Raw genomic sequence first — 20,457 nt, 5'->3', positions numbered from 1 at the left:
CTGCAGTAAAACATGGCCCCGTCCTTCCAACTGCTGGTCTTGGGGCTGGGAGGGGCAAAGGGCCCGATCAAAAGCCCACTGAATCCAATGGTAGGTTTTTCACGCACGTCAGACGCTTGGGCTCAGTCCGCAGTGAGTGGGGGGAGGAGGACAAAAGGCGGTGGGGAGGAAGAACGGCCTAGCAGATAAGGCTCTGTCCTGTTACTGAGGAGACCTAGCTTCCATTCCTGGCCCTCTCTCTCCTTCTTGTATCTCCTCCTGGATGTCCCCTACCTGTCATGGTCTTATCTATTTTGACTGCAAGCTCTTTGGGGGCAGGGACCATCTACTACTGGGTGTTTGTAGAGCACCGAGCACAATGGGTTCCCACTCTTGGCTGACCCTTAGGTACCACCAGAATACCCATATTCTATACAAATAGGTACCTAGATGGATGAGGTGTGGGGGGAGGTGGGATAGAAGATGACCAACACACAGATGTGTGGGCCGGTGGGGCAGTAGGGATTTAATATAGCCCCACTGTTAGACCTGCAATAGAGGCCAACCTACAGGATGGGGAGTGAGCAGATACTGGACACAGTGTTGGTATATAATACTCTAAATGATCTTTATTGATTACAAAACAAACTTTACTCATACACATTCACACCCCAAACATACTATACCAGAGCCCAAAGTCTGCTAGAGAAGATTATTGCATTTGGAACATGACCTTGAATGGAAGGTGTGATGGAACTGGATGCAACACTCGATACCTTAGAAAATGTGTTTGAGAAATATGTACAGCTGTACAAGCCTGATGCCAGTAAAAAGCAAAGGGCAGTAGTATGGCTGTTGTGGCAAACTGTAAAAAAGGAAATTGCATATAAGGGGGAAGTCTGTGCAGAGTTAAACATTACAAGAGCATTTTAAAACTTGCCAGAAAAATTTGTAAAGGGAAGTGAGGCAGGCACAGATAATGCAAACTCAGAACAAATGGGAAACAAAATAGGGAATTGGAGAAAAGAATAATGGATTGGGAAAAGATTAAAGCAGGCAAAGATAAATTAGACTATCAAGTCATAGGAATGAAACAGTTATTTCGAGATTTGACTAAACATTTCTCACAGCTGGTGCCAGAAAACTATAGCAGCAATCTACAAGTTGCGGCTGAGTGTCAAAAAGAGAGAGATTTGGATTCTAATGATATTTGGTATGGAGAGGACCTGTGAGGGAGTCAAGAGAAAGGGGTAGAAATATGGCTGTTGGCTTTTATGCTTTTTGAAGAAAAAATATATTTGGAGAATATATTTTCGGGAATATGGTTGGGTTTTTATTGTTTATTAATCAGATACCAGTAAACAAGATTGCACAAAGAATCATGGCAGACAAGTCCCAATATAGAAGGGAAGAAATAATTGAAGCCCCAACTACTGTGGATCTAACAATCTGGTTGGAAGGAGTGCAAGTAAACATAAGTGCACAACATCCAGAGTGTATGCCGTATGCTTTGCCTCTGTTACAAGCATGGCAACAACAATGGGGAGACAGAACTATTCAAAATAAGAGAGGTATAGGTAAATATATTGTAGCTAGTATTGGAGCTGGAGTTTTAAACTCATTTGATATTGAGACTTACAAGGGAAAATATCAGCTTTGGGTAAGATTTTGGGGGCTATACAGACATGTGACACACAATTTTGGTGCATTATCGAAACAAGGAATAAGAAGTGTGGACCTCCAGTTGAAACAAGCCCAAGCTTTGAAAACATCTCTAAATGTAAATCTGTTTGGTGTGTCTGAAATTGACAATAAAACTTTATTAGCAATACCATGTGTACAGATACAAACTTATGGGATACAATACATACAGAGAATGGTTAATCTGTTACGTAATTGACAATGGTCTTTTTAATAGTTCAAAGATCCTCATATATGGAATCAATGAATTACAGGATGGAAGAAATATATGGAATTTAATTGGGATCAAGCCACTCTGAGGAGAGAATGGAAAGGCAGAATGCTGTTATACAACACAGGGAAGCAAAGAAAAGCAGCAATGGCCTGGGTGTTGCCAAAAATTATTAATGCAGAGTTATGGCAAATAGAAATAAGTGAGACACACTTGATTCAAGAAGAAGGGGATTATAAATTAGTACAATTAACAAAACATTGTGAAGAGTGGGGAAGAAGCAAATAGGCGTCCCTACAACTAACTTGGTCCCTAGCGGGATGTCATTTGAACCATTCAAGTGGACAAGGTACCATGCAATATTTAGCCTCTAATGGCACAAGAGTGTTTGATTTAGGCAATGGGTGTATTTGTGTGGTAACCACTGAAAAAACATGTATTTTGGGGAAGTATGACAGAAAAAGGCCCAACTGAATCATGTAAATGAAATGTAACAGAGGTCATTATTAATGGAATTATTTACTGAGATCCTCTATTTTTAAAAAAGGAAATTGTTTGGGAACCAAAAGATGTGGATTGGTCCTTTGATTTGGGGAAAAATGGGAAAAACTGAGGGAAGTGAAAAAAAATCAAGCAATATGCAAAAGATGTCTCTATGTCTGCTCAGCTGGGAAAAATAAACATTTTGATCCACAATGGTCAAATATTAAAATTGGGGAAAGAAGAATAATTGGTAATTTCTTATTGGTATGATGTTTTAAAGGATGGTTTCCCAGTGTCACAGCTCTTCTAAATTTAATGCAACATCCTATTGTGATATTATTTGCATTAATGATTTTGTTAACCTTTATTATGCTATATTTATACTGCCGAATAAGAAAGCGACAAGAAATTTTGGAGCAAGTGATGTATAAAATTGAATTGTTTGCAAAATTATAATGTGATACAATAATTAACAGCATAATCATGTATCGAGAGGGGGTAATGTTGGAATATATATATCCCAACACCACCCCATAGCACACCAATGAAGAACTCATTTCCACTCTAATTATGGATGCCTTCTCCTTTTGTGGCCCAATCCTGCAGTCCTTGCTCAGGCAAAACCCATTTTAGGAGTCCAAGGCAGTCTTGTCTATGTAAACAGTGCAGGAGTTGCCCAGGCAGATGAGGTTACCAGATCCCCTCTGTGGAACCAGGGGCGGCTCTAGCCATTTCGCCGCCCCAAGCACAGCAGCACACCACGGTCCCGGCTCCGGTGGACCACAGGCGTGCCTGCAGATGCTCCACCGAAGCCACGGGACCAGCGGACCCTCCGCAGGCACATCTGCAGGAGGTCCACCGGAGCCAGGACCGGCGACCAGCAGAGCGCCCCCCGTGGCATGCCGCCCCAAGCACATGCTTGGTGTGCTGGGGCCTGGAGCCGCCCCTGTGTGGAACTCCTGATCAAAATCCCACGTATATTGCTTTGGGATGAAATTCACCCCTGTGTGGAAAGCCAGCACTAGACCCAGGCATCTACTGCTAGCAGTACATGTATTACTATGTACATCTTTTTATCAAATACATTGGGCAAGGACTTGGAAAGGTGACACCATGCCCTGCTGATTGGATCCTCAGCAATTTTGCATGGGACTTTCTAGAGGATGAGCTCTGACCCAGATTAAAGTTACTGTAATTCATTGCCCCCTTTTCTACCTCCTACTAAGACTTCTTAGTCCATCTTGTGACCAGAGACAAGATGCTGAAATACTGCATCAGTGTTTTTCAAGACATGTTCCGGTGAGTGGTATCTTGATGCTAGAAACAGGTAATGGAAAAGACCTCTTGGACTATCCCAGTGCAGATATCAGGGTGATTTTTCCTGTTTCTCTAACCCTGATACTCTTATTTCTTTACTTCAGTTCTATACTGACCTATGGCAAAAGCGCCTCCTGGTGGATGGACTGTGCGATTGCTTCCATATTTTCCTAGCTACATCTTCAGCTGAGTGGTGTTTTATGGGAGAGGAAAGAAGATCCTGGATGCAATGAAACTATAAATATGAAAATGTGTGTACAAGCTGTCAATCCATACAGAAGGTTCAAAGGGTGAACGTTTGCTGGCAGTGTGGTGTGGTGGACAGAACATTAGCCTGGGAGTCAGGAGATCTAGCTGCTATTCATGATTCTGCCATGGGCTCACCTTGGGAATTCACATTGCTACCCTGTGCCTCAGTTTCCCCATTTGTAAAATGAGGATCATGAGGCCCTGCTTTGGGCCATTTTATGAGCTCCTGGGATGGAAAGCTCTGGAGAGGTGCCACATGTGATAAATAAAGAGGCTGGACTGACAGCTTGTGGACCCTCCTACTGGAAACATACCCTACAGTCACCTGCTTCCCCACCTCGGGGAGCACCCTAGAGCTTTAGAAACATGGTTAGACCAGTGGTTCTCAATGTGGGGCCCACAGGCTGCTTGTGGCGCAATCATCACACAGCTGCAGCCCATGTGACATCCTGAGGGCTATATAGGTAATACATATATTGTGTGGATGTGGCCCACAATAGTAAATAGGTGAGAAACGCTGATTTTGATACAAACCAAGGGGAAGATGGACTGTGGACCAGATATCCAGCTGCTGTGAATGGTGCAGCTCTAATGAAATAAGCAGGCTAGATCTCCAGCTGGTGTAAATCATTGTGTCCCTGCTAGAGTCAATGAGCCAGAGCTGTAGTGGGTATAAATCAGCATAACTGTGAGGAGTGGCAGGGCTATAACCTGGGTCTGCTGAGTCTCCAGATGGGGCCTGCTTCCACACAGCCAGCTAAGGCCTTTAGGAGTAGAAACACTTGACAAGATCATGAGCCACGGGCTGTGCCACCCACTTGGAGGAGAGGAAGGTGATCAGGAACAGTCAACATGGATTCACCAAGGACAAGTCATGGTCACCTGATTGCCTTCTATGATGAGATAACTGGCTCTGTGGATGAGGGGAAAGTGGTGGACATGACATACCTTGACTTTAACAAAACTTTTGATATGGTCTGCCACAGAAAGTTAAAGAAATATGGATTGTATGAATGGATTACAAGGTGGATAGAAAGTTGGCTAGATCATTGGGCTCAATGGGTAGTGATCAATGGCTTGATGTCTAGTTGGCAGCTGGTATCAAAGCAGAGTGCTCCAGGGGTCTGTCCTGGGACCGGTTTTGTTCAGCATCTTCATTAATGATCTGGATGATGGGATGGATTGCACCCTCAGCAAGTTTGTGGATGACACTAAGCTGGGGGGAGAGGTAGATAGGGTCCAGAGTGACCTAGACAAAATGGAGGATTGGGCCAAAATAAATCTGATGAAGTTCAACAAGGGTAAGTGCAGAGTCCTCCACTTAGGATGGAAGAATCCTATGCACTGCTACAGGCTGAGGACCAATTGGCTAAGTGGCAGTTCTGAAGAAAAGGACCTGAGGATTACAGTGGATGAGAAGCTAGATATGAGTCAACAGTGTGCTCTTGTTGCCAAAAAGGCTAACAGCTTATTGGGCTGCATTAGTAGGAGCGTTGCCAGCAGATTGAGGGAAGTGATTATTCCCCTCTATTCTGCACTGGTGAGGCCACAGCTGGAGTATTGCATTCAGTTTTGGCACCCCCACCACAGAAAGGATATGGACAAATTGGAGAGAGTCCACCAGAGGGCAATGAAAATGATTAGGGGGCTGGGACACACGACTTATGAGGAGAGGCTGAGGGAACTGGGCTTATTTAGTCTGCAGAGGAGAAGAGTGAGGGGGGATTTGATAGCAGCCTTCAACTACTTGGAGGGGGGGTTCCAAAGAGGATGGAGCTAGGCTGTTCTGAGTGGTGGTAGATGACAGAACAAGGAACAATGGTCTCAAGTTGCAGTGGGGGAGATCTAGGTTGGATATTAGGAAACACTATTTCATTAGGAGGGTGGTGAAGCACTGGAATGGGTTACCTAGGGAGGTGGTGGAATCTCCATCCTTAGAGGTTTTTCAGGCCTGGCTTGACAAAAAGCTCTGGCTGGGATTAGTTGGAGTTGGTCCTGCTTTGAGCAGGGGGTTGAACTAGATGACTTCCTAAGGTCTCTTCCAACCCTAATCTTCTATGATTCTATGAAGCTGGAAACACACACAACTAGCCTTTCAGGTACAACAATGAAGAAGCTAGATAGTGCTAATGGCCCATCAACAAAGACAATGGACCATGGAAGTGCTTAGGGCTGCTTCAGTCAGCCTATGGGCAATGGCTGCCATGACTCATTGGGAGTATGCAAGGGCTTGTGACCAGATCACATGACACTGAACTCCATTTTGGTACCTGTACTTTTCCACAAACTGGGCTGGGAACAAAGGGGTTCCTACTTTATGGAAAAACCTATATAAGGGGGAGTGACATCATGACTAGGATTCACTCCCCTCCAAGACAACACCTGGAATCATTGGAGGAACAAAGACTGAACTGGGGAAGAGGGTCCCGGGTGGGTTTGATGGCTAACAAGTGGATCAGAAGTTTAGTGTTCCAAGGGGAATTCCAGTCAACAGCATTGCAGAGATTCCAGTCGTGCTACTTACAGACAAGAGCAAGTCACTAACCACACCAGAGTTAGCACGTGAAGAAGTCACTGTCCTGTGGCCTTAGTATCAAGGAGATCACAACCTGGCCAACTTGCTCATTGCACAAGTCTCGCTGGAGTCCAGCCCTGCCCCCTTCCCCTCCCTAATGCCAGTGGGGGCAGCCTACCCCGGATGGAGCTACGGGGCCCAACCCTGCCCCTACTGATGCCAGTGGGCCCAGTCCTACTCCAGAATCAATAGTCACGGAAGAGTCTGGACAAAAACATTTCAGATCATGGATCGTTCACCAACGTTTCATATTGACTGGTCACTGTTGATGATTCCTGCTGTAGGATTTGTCACCTAAGTAGATAACTGAAACTAGTAAAATACCAAGTAAGGAACTGCCCTCTTTCCAGCACTGTTTTTCAAACAACAATTCATTAGAGTGGAAGTTCAGGGCCATCAGGATTCACAAGCATTTTCACAGACACCTAGCTGTTTTTCACATGCTCACAGTCAGCGAACCCAGCTTGGCTGTCAGGAGGGAAGGGGGAGCAGGAGCAGAGCGAGTTCCCTGGAGGGGAGGCAGTGGGAACCTGCTGGGGACCAGGAGCCTCTGGGGTGAGAACACTGCGAGGTGGTGCTCACCTAAGAGTGGACAGAAGAATCCTGAAGCAGGAAGGATGGAATGGGGCTGGGAGCTGGAACCCAGGCTGGGCTGAGGAACTGTTTTGGTGTTTTGTTTACATGTGAAGAAGAAACTGGGCCTGGAAAGAGACTCTGGGTGCAACTGCACAGAAAACAGATCAGGTTGTGAACATTACCTCAGCATCTGGTTTGCATGGGTTGGATTGGCACAGGAAAAGTTACTGAGCTTCCTGGCATCACCAAGAAACTCCCTGGCAGATCCCACCTTGAGATCACTCACTGCCTTGGCCTCATGGCTCTCTCACTTTATATACCTCTGGTGGGTCTCAAACCTCTTGATGCAAAAGCAGCAAAAAGCCCTGTGGCACCTTATAGACTAACAGATATATTGGAGCATGAGCTATCGTGGGTGAATATGTCTGTTAGTCTCTTGATGCAAAGGTACTCCTCACAGTCTGAGCACCAGAATGCTCCCCCTTACCCACAACTGTCACAGACTAGGTCATTGCATTTGACAATTTTCTGGTAGGTGCTTATCTTGGCCTGCAGGTGGGTAAAGAGCAGGTTGTGCTGGTCTGGGATCCTGCTGGCTTCTGGGATGGGAGCGCTGGACAATGGACTTGTTCACTTCTAGACAGTTGGCGGACAAGGTGTGAAGGCAGGACAGGAGCTTGGGATTTCTGGGTTTTTTTTTTCTGGCATCCCTGGCAGAGTAGGAAATGGAATTCTTCCTCCATCGCCTTTGGGAAGGAGAGAGAAAGCATGGAACTCCCCCTCACCTGCATTTTCCAGCCAACTCTACTAATGAGTTCAGCTCTATGTGTAGGGTTGGTGATGCCTGGGAGGGGCAAGAAGGGTGACATGCCCCTTCCCAGATGCCAGGGGGGCACATTCAGCAGGGAACAGCAGCAGTGAAAGGGGCAGAACGTGGGGCAGCCGGCAGTTCCTCCGGCATGGCTGTACCGCCCCAGCCCTGCCTCCAGCTCTTCCACACAGCTGGGTCTCCTGGCTGGGGTCTGTACAGCTCTACCGGAGGACAGTGCTGTGGGTGGGGCTGCGGGCGGTACTGGTACAGCTGCACCAGAGGAGCTGCTGGTGTGGGGAGCCAGGCAGCTGCTTCGGCATGGCTGTACTGGTACGGCCCTCAGCCCCATCCTCCGGTGGGGTGTACAGACCCCAGCCAGGTGACACAAATTGGTATCCTGAAATCACTATCCAGCGCAACAGGAGAACAGACCCCCTGCCACAGGTAACATGGGATGGGGGGGCATGGAGCAAGTGCGGGGGCCCCCGGGCAGGGTGGAGTCACGAGGGGCGGTCATGTGAGGAGGTCACGTGCCCCCCCCTTTAGCTGGTGCCCCCCTTTAGTCCCTTCTATGAGTCGCCTATCCCACCAAAGTGCCTCCCAAAACAGGGAGAATAAATGGCAGTGACTTGCAGTGAGATCTATGAAGTAGGTGCTCTGGGCACCACTCAGAAGTATGATGTTGAACTGGTAAGAAGCTCCAACTTGGCCGACCAAGGACTCAGACAGGAACAGCTCCACAGCTGGCAGTAGCTCCTCAGGGCTAGGTTTCCTCCTGCTGCTGCTACTGGTGATGGTGATGGCAGGAGCTGGTGGTTCTGCCTCATTCACTGTCACCACGCTGTCTGCTAGGGACAAAGGTGTAGAGATGGGTTCGGGGGCGCCAGGGTGATTGGGATGAAGTTAGCTGTCAGCCCAGGAGTGGCAGGGATCCACAAGCCACTGTCCAGTAAAGCTCTGATGAGCGGTCAGAAAGGAGTCCCCTAGTGCTTCCTGTCCATCTATCCTCTATCGGCCACACGTATAGCACATGAATCCCCATTGTATCGGGGTATTATAGTAACCTGCTACAACATAAAAACAGAGGAGAGTGGTATTGTGAGTCCTGTTCTAAGAGTTAGGATGATCCAGTGGTTAGGGTAATAGTCTGGGATTTAGGAGACCCAGCTTCAATCCTCTGCTCTGCCACAAGTTTCCTGTCTGATCTTGGGCAAGTCTCTTAACCTGTCTGTGCCTCTGTATACTGGGGATAATAGCACTGCCCAACCTCTGATGGGGGCTGTGCAGCTAAATACAATTGATTGTGAGGTGCCCATATACTAGGGCAAGGGTTTGAGAAGTACCTAAATAGACAGTCCTTATTTAATCTCTTCTTCCTGTCCTAGTGACCATTAAAGAGACATTTGGCAACACTCATTGCACAGCAGCATCAGAGGGATCAATTAAATCCCTCCTCTCACAATGGGAGGTGTCTGTGCACCTCAGCTGCTGTTCTAAGTTCACTTCTGGCAACAGATGGGCTGCTGCTGGGAAAGGGCAGTCACTCCCTAGGAAGAGGGAGGAGTGTTTGGAGGCTGCAGTCTCTCCCAGGGAGGAGGATTTGGAGCTGGTACACCCTGGGCAAGGAGGGGAACCAGAGTGGTAGGTAGCAGTACAAGGAAAGAGCAGTGAGGGCTGGGAGAGGACAGCCCAGAACTGCTGGGTGTAGGGTCTCTGCACAGGAACCCAGAGCAGAGGGCAGGCTGGGTGCCGCTACCCGACATTGAGAGAGTGGCCCCTGAGGCAGTGAATGGGAAAACTGCCTGGGGCTGCTGAAGAACAGACTTTGAAATACCCCAGAAATGGGGAACACTGAGTGACACGGCTGGAGGGCTGACTCACAAAGAGGATGCTGTAGTTCCTGGGACGGAAAGGAGCTACAGACTGAGAGAGAGATGGTGTGATGGCATGCACCCACAGGAAGGGATGTCGGTCTCAAGCGCTAATCCCCAGAGTGACCAGGAAGAGGCACCAGACAAGCAGAGAATGGTGTGCCCCATGACACTCTCCCATGGCATGGGGCCAGAGATCCAGCATGGGTATGGAGCTATGGGGCCCCATGTGGGGTTTGCCTTAGTACAGGCAGTGCCTAGCACATGGGGTGGAGGTTCCAGTGATTGAGCGCAGCAGGACACTGGGCAAACACAGACTCCTGGCATCCCCTGGGCCGATGGAGGGATTGTCTAGATGCTGCGTGAGCTCTCCTTGTGCAGGGGAGGCTGCTGGGTCTGGTGCCCTGGGGCAGGTCCCCCTGCAGGGCTGCCAACTATCTCATGTGATGTCCCTACCATGCCTGCTCTCAGCCACGTCTCGCTGCCAGCTGAGCTGCAGGGATCGCCCCACTATGTCTCTGGTCGGTCAGCAGGGCAGCACTGGGGCAGAGGGGCCCGTGACCTCCACTCCTGCTGCTCCCCGTGCTGGATTGGCCCAATGGGGAACAGCCATGGGAAGGGGAGTGGTGGCTGTAGACAGCTGCTTCAATGTCACCTTATGCTGGCTTTTCAGGGAGAGGGCCTGGGGTGCAGGGAGAGAGTGGGGTGCAGAGACTGAGGTGGGCAGAATGGGGGTCAGGGGTTGGAATGGACAGGGACAGGAGGGGGAGAATAATGGGAAGCAGGGTCTGCTCCAGGATTTCCTACCCCCTCCCCTAGTTGATTTCTCCTCCCCTCCCTCAGCAAGCCTCCCACCCCCTCGAAGTGCCCCATGCTCTTCCCAGCCCCATCCTCGCCCCCCACAGTTGTCCAGTCTCTCAATCCCATGCTACCCCTACTTGGGGACAGGGGGAGTAGACCCTGACAGGGGACAGAGATCCATTCTCATTGCCACACATGGGGCTGCCTGGCAAGGTGTGGAGAGGATAGGTAGGGGGCACGTCAGGGTCTTGCAGACCTCACTGCACCCAGTGGCCGGTACAATCCTGGCTCCATTAGGGACAAGCCTGCTGCACATTGAATGCATTGGCATCCTGGGCACCAGCCTGGCCTCCTACATGCTGCAGGCTGAGACAGGCAGCCTGCAAACGGGAAACTTGGCCTGTTGGAGCCCTGCAGCCAGCTGCTCCCTTCCCTCAATCCTGACTCAGCCTTCCTTGGCAGCAGTGGAAACTTCCAGCAGCTCTTCCTCCCTGCAGGTCACACAGAAAAAATGAAAGAAGCTGTGGCACTTCTCCTGCTCCTTATTCTCTATTGGCCACAGCAGTAACTAAACAAGGTGGTCTCACAACACATTTTTGGTGGCCTCAGAGTGCATCCACCAACTCATGATGGTGGCTGCTCTGACAATCTTTCTAAGCTCAAGCCCTGCTGGCCTGGGAACGTGGGTTGGGAACTCAACTTGGTGCAGTCTGGAAATGAACCGGCTGCAAGTCATGCAGCTGGCTCATGGTGAAGGGGCAGGGGGGCCGATTGGGTCCATGAGACAAGACATAACATGATACAAGGGAGAGACGTTTGCCATGCTCTTCCTCTCTCTTCCACCTCCATCTACAGACATCACCATCAAGCGACTGAAGCGCTGATCAAAGGGGAGAGCCTGGCTGAAGGGCAACCAGCCAGCCTGTGGTGAGAAGAATCTAAGTTTGTAAGGGCATTGAAAGTGTTAAGATCAGCTTAGAATGCGTTTTGCTTTTATTTCATTTGACCAAATCTGACTTGTTATGTTTTGACTTATAATCACTTAAAATTTACCATTATAGTTAGTAAAACTGTTTGTTAATTCTACCTGAAGCAGTGTGTTTGGTTTGAAGTGTTTCAGAGAGTCCCCTTGGGATAACAATCCTGGTACATATCAATTTCTTTGTTAAACTGATGAACTCATATAAGCTTGCAGCGTCCCGCAGGCATAACTGGACACAGCAACATGGAGGTGTCTGGGGCTGGAGATATTGGCTAGTGTTATTTGGTTGCATAATCCAAGAAGTAGGTTACATGCCAGAGGCTGTCCGTGAACAGCCCAAGAGTGGGGGTTCTCACAGTAGAGCAGGGTAAGGCTGGCTCCCAGAGTCAAGGATTGGAGTCACCGGTCCAGATAACACCAGAGGGGAACGCCACAAGCCTATTCACAGAAAGCAGAAGCTGTCCCAGTGGCTGGGGATCACCCTGGCCATATCCCCTTTTCTGCAGGAGTAGGGATGCACAGGAGTTACTGCAGTGGTTTCTGTGCCAGTGGCAGATTCCCCTCTGCAGGGAGAACTGTCTCCTGGCTGAATCTACTGGCTTTGCAGCAGCTCAGTGCGGGGAGACCATCCTCAGAATTGCTCCAACAGACCATAAACATAGCCCATCATTTTACAGGATCTTCCTGCCAAGCTGTCTGGTCCCCCGCTATTCAGAGTTTGGGGATAGGTCACACGAAAGAGAAATCTGGGCTAAACACCTGCATAACTGTAACCCCTCTGCCAGGCTGAAACGATAGCAGCAAGGGCCAGGTTCAATACCTAGGGGTCCCTTCCCCACAACATAATGCAAACCAGCTCGAGCCCCCACCCAGTGACCTGGGAAAATCTTACACACACCCCTGGGCGCCTCAAGGAGGCAATACTTCCCCTCTCGCAAGCACAGACTCTTGGTGTAGCAGAAAAGGTTTAATTACATAAGATAAACAACAACAAGCATGAAATTTGGAAAATACCTCAACTGGAGTTCATAGGTCAAACCGTGAGCAAAGACCCACCCCAGCAACTTGGGCCGTGTCCTTCTCTCTGGGCCCTTGAGTCCAGCAACCCCCCAAATCACCCACAGTCCCAAAAGTCCCACAATTCAAAAGTCTCTGTCCCGGGTCAGGCAGCCCAGAGTTCAAGAGTCTCTTTGCCCCAGCCTAGGTAGAAAGGGGCACCTTATGTGGTTCGGGGCCAACTGCCCTGCCTCTTCGTGGGGTTCTGCTTCCACTAGTCGTCCCTGCAAACAGCTCAGCTCCGCTTACTCTGTGGGCTGCTCCACTCTGCCAGCTGCTCTGGTCCACCAGCCGTCCTCACGAGCTGCTCAGCTCCACTCACCCAGTGGCTGCACAAACTGCTCCACTCCGCTCTACCAGTATTGCTTCAGGCTCCCCCACTCATTAGCACATTGCTCTCAGCTCAGCAAGTCCAGCTCTTCAGTGATTTCAGCTCCACTCATTAGCACAGTGCTCTCAGCTCAGCAAGTCCAGCTCTTCAGTGATTTCAGCTCATAGTAGGGGAGCCCCAGTACCAGTGAATTCAGCTCAGTAACCTGCATCTAGATTCTTAAGGGAATCAAAAATTAACTCTGACATTCCACAGTGGAGAGAAGCATAGGTGGAACTGGTGCTTCTGGCTCACACAAGGAGCCTGCACCACCAAGTACAGATACCTGTCCCCAGCCTCTCTCTCTCCAATGGGTTTTGGAACCCATGTCCCCCGTCTAGCAAGCGCTATCCTGCTGACAATGAAACCCCCCATCACAAGACAATTTTGTAGTTCCCCATTTACCCAGTCAGGGTGACAACATTTCATTGCTCCTGCCCCAATAACAACGAAATTGGGGGTCCCACAGCTGTGAAAATAATCATCCCATGTTGCTTTGCGGTATGCTAAGTTGGGTGGGAGTGCCAATGCAAATAACCGAAACTTCTTTCCGCACTCCCCATAATTTACCACCAGATGTCAGGGTGGGGCTCATCCTGACTCTGCTTACATCACTATGACATGGGAAAAGAACACACATTTTCTAATTCTGTTCCAAGAGACATGGTGTTGACTGGTTAGTGCTAAAGGACTGTGCAGAGATCCTTCTGGATGCAGAGGGGGAAAAGTGATTAGGGGTGTGGTATATGGACAGTTACCTATTAGCACTAAAGGATCATGATCATGTAACATTTTCAAGAATGCCTAAGAGATTTAGGCACCCAAGCCTCATTGAAAGTCAATGGGACCTTGGTGCTTCTTGAAAATGGCAACTATCAGAATGTACCATACGCAGTGCCTGACCGGGTTTCAAAGGGACCTAAGGGAGTTAGGTACTCAACTGCCATTGACTTTCAGTAGGTCTCTTTGGAAATCCTGCCTTCAGTCATTAAAACCATACTGTGCCTTTCTTATTGTCTGTATTGTAGTAGCATGCAGGAGTTCCATTCAGAGCTCAGCTCTCCAGCATGCTAGGCACGGCACACACATGGAAAGTGTCTGTGTCTTGGCTCTGACACCTTGGAGACTTGAGCTAAGATTTGCACTAATATTTAAGTGCCTAAATCCCCTTGGGAGTTAGACGCCAAAGTACCTTTGTGGCTCTGGGTTCTATTCCCAGCCCTGCCCGCATGTCCTGTTATAATAGTGAGCTAAGTGCAAGTGAACTAGGCTGAAACAAATATATCCTGCAGTGTTACCCATGTGGGTCTGTTACAGGCAGCTGTCCTGTAAGGGGCATCGGGCTCAGCCTTGCCTGTGACCCAGTGTCAATCCCCCAGCTGAGCCTAGACTGGACTCATTTGCTGTTAGTGACCCCAGCTGTGACAGGGAGAACTCCAGAGTGCAGAGCTCAGTCAGGGAGGAGACCTGGGACAGAGGAGCTGGGGTGTGCTGCTCTCTGTGAAGGGCCTGAGGCACAGGGCTGTCGAGAGTGGGTTTGGGCCCCGGTGAAAAAATTTTTCGGGCCCCCCAGCCAGGGCGGACCGGCTAAACAGGGTTGACGAAGCCAGGGAAGCTGGGCCTCGGGCCCCCTTCCAGACTGCTGGGCCCTGGTAATTTGTACCAGCTTCCCCCCCACCCCTTGTCAGTCCTGGGGGCAGGCAGGCTAAAGAGGGCCATAAGGCTAGGGTTAGTCCCCGTGGTGTCCAGGAAAAGGGGCAGGCCAGAGAGGCATCCTGTGGGCTGGTGTTGCAGGGAAGGAAGGAGCTTGGAGGGCCTGGAACCAGAGGCAAGAGGCTGAGAGGTCGGAAGTGGCTCAGGGAAGCAGCAGCAGCGTATCTGAAGGAGCAGGCTTAGCTGCTGAGCATTGGATCCCTGGGCTGGACCCCAGAGCAGAGGGTGTGTCTGGGTTTCCTTCCCAGTCCAGAGGCAGGGACGTAAAAGCCCCAGCACAAGGACTCTTGAGCCCAGGGTGAGGCTGAAGACTGGGCCCGGAGGGCGGGTTGAGGAGCAACCCCAGAAGATTGGCAGGACCTCTTGGGATGTTTGGACATTTAATTGTACTTTGTTACCACAGAAGGGGCCTGGACTAGAAGTCGCTGAGCCAGAGAGCTGGGTTGTGCACAGGAACAAGCCTTCACAGGGCCAATGAGGAGACCAACAGGGGGTGCTAGAGGTAAAGACCCTGGGAGGCACATGGTGGTGAGTGGTACTGCTGACAGTATCTAAGATTGGAGTTGAGAAGGAGGATGGCCTTATAGTTAGGGCAGTAGCCTGGAACTTGAGACTGAGGTTCAATACTTCATTCCCTTGCAGACTTGCAGTGTGACCTTGGGCAAGTCACATATAGGGTGACCAGATGTCCCGATTTTATAGGGACAGTCTTGATTTTTTGGTCTTTTTCTTATATAGGCTCCTATTACCACACCCCCTGTCCCGATTTTTCACATTTGCTGTCTGGTCACCCTAGTCACATAGCCTCTCTGTGCCTCAGTTCCCTTCCTGCCCAATGGGGATGACAGCTCTGCCCCACAGGGGTGTGCCATGATAAATACAGTCAAGATTGTGAGTTGCTCAGATACTGTAGCTACGGTACTTCTAAGAGCCCCATTACTAGATACAGTCAAAACGTTATACTAGCTGAGAAATTAACATGTGATCATGTCATTAAGTCTGGTAATGTACCGGGGGCATTTGCATGTTTGCTCTTTACTTTGAATGATATTGCCACAGTTCCCATAGCTCTTGCATGGGATGTGTCTGTTACATGGGACAGAGTGCTGCAGCAGGTGGGGTTAATGGGCATTCACTTGGGCGGACTTGCCTCACTCATAATCAAGTTGACCAAACCTTTTACCTTAAAGCAAGACTCAGAATGCTTCAGGCTTCCTGGGTCCCTCTGATTTCTAACAGCAACACTGATTCCTCAGCCTGGGGCCCAAATCCTGCTTGTCTTTCTCATGGGCATAGTGCCATCATCTCCAGTAGCCTCACAGAGGGGTAAGGAGTGTTTCAATAAAAAAGAACAGGCAGGCTTAAAAACACAGAAAGCCTGTTTATAAAAGTAATGTATTGTGATAAAAAAGTTTTTCCCTAGGTTTTAGACTAGCACTGGTCATTTTTTAGTAAGCCCAATATGAAACAATTGGCTTTCAGCAAAGCCATTGTTAGCAAAAACAGCCTCCGTGGGTATGTCTACACTACGGGATTATTCCGATTTTACAGAAACCGATTTTTGGAAACGTATAAAATCGACTGCACGCGGCCACACTAAGCACATTAATTTGACGGTGTGCGTCCATGTACCTAGGCTAGCATCGATTTCCGGAGCGTTGCACTGTGGGTAGCTATCCCATAGTTCCCACAGTCTCCCCCGCCCACTGGAATTCTGGGTTGAGATATCAATGCATGACGGGGCAAAAACAGTGTCGCAGGTGATTCTGGGTAAATGTCGTCAAAGTAATTTGCTAACAAATAGAGGTTAAAGTTTTGTAAAGGCCTTGATGAACACTTGAAAAGACAAACCTATCTGAAGACACAGCCCTTTTGTATGTGTTGTAATAAAAAAAGCAGACAAAAGCACCCCAGGCCTAAACCCTAAGACATTTTTTTTCCCTAAGGTTTTTAGTGAGAACGACTTGAAACAGCCTTTTGAAGGTAGTGAATTAAAAAAGAAGAAAGCCTTGTTTTTCAAAGGGGTTATCTGAAGACACAATTTTTTCATTTAGCCCCTTAGGCATATGTGTTTTAGTAACATGTGAGTTTGCAGAAACAGCCCCGAGTTAAAAACAAGGCCTTTCCAAAACTTTAACCTCAATTTGTTAACAAATTACTTTTATAAACTAGCTGGCTGTGGCTTTAACCCTAAGGTAATTTCTTTTTTATTTTACCTTGTAAATAAAACTACTTACAAAGCAGTGCCTTCTTTACATAACAAAAGGAAAATGTTTAGTTTAATAAATAGAGGTGAAAGTTTTTTAAAGGCTTTGATGAACACTTGAAAAGACAAACCTACCTAAAGACACATCCCTTTAATTACAGGAGTGTTTCAATTAAAAAAGCACACAGAAGTATCTCTGGGAAAAAGTTTTTAAAAGCAGGCCTAGGGCTTTCTTGTTATGTTCTGGCCTTCTCCTCTGTGATCCACTGACTCACAGAGGTTGTTTTTGCTAACAATGGCTTTGCTAAAAAAGCCTGTTGTTTCATATTGGGCTTACTAAAAAATGACCAGTGCTAGTCTAAAACCTAGCTCTGGACAGCGCTTATCTCAAGCAGCTCCTGGAAGCAGCAGCATATCCCCCCTCTGGCTCCCAAGTGGAGACGCAGCCAGGTGGCTCTGCGCGCTGCCCCATCCACAGGCACCACCCCCGCAGCTCCCATCGGCCGCAGTTCTGGTGCTGACTGGAGCCACCAGGATCCCTTTTCAACTGGGTGTTCCCATCAAAAATTGGACACCTGGTCACCCTAGATTCATCCAGCCATCAACAATAAATGAGTGAGCCTGTCTGCTCTTCCTTAGCTGAACAGGAGAAGAGAGGTGGTGATATCCCTGTAGGATGGAAGGAATAGGGCCATGGGGTGGCATCTGCTTCCCCCAGGTTTGAATTTGAACCAAGAGCAGATGGGATCAAATGTTCATCCTGGAGAAACCAGCTCAGTGCTGGTGCAGTGCCAAGGGAGAGACTCTGTGTAGAGATATGGCCAATGTCAGCTATGACCTACCCATGCCTGTGGCACTGAACATAGAATGCAGCAGGTTTAGCCCTCAGAGGCTGAGCATTTGACTGGGTTTGAGCTGGCAGAGGCATGTGTCTGCCAGTGCTTTGCGACACTCCCCTCCAGCTAGGTCATGCTCCTCCTCAATCGTCTGGAGTTCACATCCAGAGCTGGACACCAGTTTGCAGTGACTTCTCGACTCCAGACCTGGTGAAATGCACAGGGGGATTGTGGGCATAAAATCCCAGCTCTCTAGGGCTGCCACTGGAGCTCAAGGAGTGTTTCCATGTGTATGAAAGCTAGGAGCCTCCCGCTACCAGAATGCAATGTGATAGGCACCCAGACACCATGCTGATGGGCATTATAAGATGGATGGAGAGAAAGGTTTGAACCCATGTTCATTTACCATTCCATCCAACAGGGGATCGCAGTGGCAAATGCTCATTAGCCAGGACATTGCAGGACCTACTGGAGGGTCCCCCTCAGAAGGCTGGTGGCCACCGTGAGTCCTAAAGGGCAGGGAAAGAGAGACCTACAAGGCCACGTCACCCACGTGGAGTAAATGTTCCCCAAGGTTCCTAGAAAAATTATCACATCCTGTGGCTCCTGGCTGTGGGTGAGGCAGGCTCTGCAGGCTCACATCTTTGCAATCAGCTGCTTCCTCATTCCAGGTGCAGCAGATGATGCAAAACACAGGTCCTGAGAATCCTGTATGTAGGGAGGTAGGATAATGGCTGGGACTAATTGTACAAGAGAGACACGAATATGCCAAATTTAGGAGTGGGCCTGAGAGCTTAATAAAGGTAATCACAGCTCTCTCTGGCTCATACTGTCCTCCCAGGTAATGCCTCCTCTGTCTCTTTGGATGATAAAGGAAGATGCTATCACTCCCCTTGTCTAAAGAGAAGAAAGGGGGAGAGTGGGGTGACATGAATATTTCAATTGAGTGGTAGTCTGTCTAGGGGGAAAATGGCTTTTGCTGATCCTGCCAGATTTCCAAAGGTGTGTGTAGCAAATAGGCCCCTCTACAGTTGTGACATGGGTTAGATTACAACCAGGAACATCTTAAAGACTCTCTTAGTTTTAAAAGTAGTTTAATCATACATGACAGATAGAGCACTGGGACAGTCTGGTGGTGACTGACATGCTAAAAGCACCTAAGGATAAGGTAGCTCAGTAACGGCCTCAAGCTGCAGTTTGTTGCACTCTTGCTAGGAAAAGGGAGAGCTGTTTTTAGCTGTTTAGCAGCTTCCTCTCAGGTGCAGTTCGGGAATGCAGCGCTTGATCCATAGCACAGATACACTGACAGTTGATGGCACCAGTAGAAGCAGATCGACTGTCAGCAGCAGCACTGAACAATAATATATCTTATCACTCAGAGCTTCAGGCTGATGACGGAGAGACCTGAAGTCACTGGCAGCCCTCTCTCCTGCTACGACTCCTGCAGTTCACAGAGGACCATATTGCGCATTGCCAGAGTCTTTGCAGCAGACCTGGTGAGCAATTTCTCCTGCAGCAAAGGCTGGAGGGAAGTGTAAGATTCGAGGTTGCAATGAGAGAGTATAAGCCTCGGCTCTGTATCTGTGTGGATCTCCAGAAGTTTACACAGATCCCTTAGGGCCTTCACTGATGCCAGAGCGCTGCTGTCGTTCAGAGGCTTGTGCAGGTACATTCTCACCAGGTTCTTCATTTTATAAAGACCAAACGTGGGAATCTTTTCCTTAATTAAGGGCAGGGTGTCCAGGTAACCACAGACAGTTGTGCAGAAGTCCCATTTCTTGGCAAAAGAATCCAAGGCTTTAAAGAGAATGGTGAGCTCCGATGTCCAGAAGTTATATACAACTAAGATGGGCTTGGGAACAGAGCGGAGGTAGCAGAGAAAGTGCTCTAGCCCTGTCTCAAGGGAGACACCTTGTGAAATCAAACTGAGCACAGACTCTGGGGTTTGTATCACAACCTTAAAGCTGTTTTCTCCATTCGCTGCAGCCAGTTGAGTGATAATCTGTGCTAGAATAGGAAAATGGCAGAATCAGGAACTTTAGAGACATCATTCAGCATCAGTAATGCAGAGAGAACTGGGATATGGGGAGCTGAGAGAAAGGAGTCAGAGGGCCCAGTGATCTCTTAGTTCTTGTCAAAATCTGGTATTGTAGGGACGCCCTGCCTACTAGCTGGAGATCTTTGCCTTCTGTAAGTGATGACTGGGTGTAAAGGCAGCGTTGGGGGAGGAGGTTCCCAGCTAGTCCATCCTGCTGTCTCTTTTCCAAGCAGATGAGAATGCTTTTGCTTGGAGCTAAGCGAGGTCCTGATCAGAGAAGGCTTAGATTCCAATTATTTATTCACCTGATGTAACACACTAGCAAAGTGTGCTTCTTTGTCCCTCTAGTGGCAGGCAAATATAAGAGGATATCAGCCCTGCTGCTGCTTCCTGCTAATGGAGTTAGTCCTTCAGTGCAAGTGGCAGGGGCCTGTGCTTTGGAGCTAGACGGCTCAGGTTCAGTGAAGACTCAGCTATGGTCATTACAATAGTCACTGGGTTGCTCTGTAAAGCACTTTGTTCCCTTAGTGATTGGCACTATAGAAATATCAAGGGTAGAAGGATAAACAAAGGGGGAGTGGACCTGGGCCAAGGATTTTCATGATGCTGGGGGCTGATTTGTGTGAAGCCCTGTATGACTGCATGTGTCTAACCTGAACAGGCCTTGGAGTTTGTAGGAACT

General features: G+C 48.7%; 1 protein-coding gene across 2 annotated transcripts in view; it reads right to left on the bottom strand.

Moving 5' to 3' along the window:
- Positions 1-17,487: 17,487 nt before the first annotated feature.
- PML (PML nuclear body scaffold) overlaps positions 17,488-20,457 on the bottom strand; it is a 44,280-nt gene continuing 41,310 nt past the window's right edge. For both annotated transcript variants that reach the window (XM_044979631.1, XM_044979632.1), the window contains exon 9: positions 17,488-19,744. In XM_044979631.1, the coding sequence (XP_044835566.1) occupies positions 19,170-19,744 (575 nt within the window). In that variant the 3' untranslated portion in view covers positions 17,488-19,169. The remainder of the gene's footprint in view (positions 19,745-20,457) is intronic.

The sequence above is a fragment of the Mauremys mutica genome, chromosome 11 (assembly GCF_020497125.1).
Source record: "Mauremys mutica isolate MM-2020 ecotype Southern chromosome 11, ASM2049712v1, whole genome shotgun sequence".
Taxonomy (NCBI): domain Eukaryota; kingdom Metazoa; phylum Chordata; order Testudines; family Geoemydidae; genus Mauremys; species Mauremys mutica.
The sequence above is the reverse complement of the archived record's forward strand: the minus strand, read 5'-3'. Positions and strand labels throughout refer to the sequence as shown.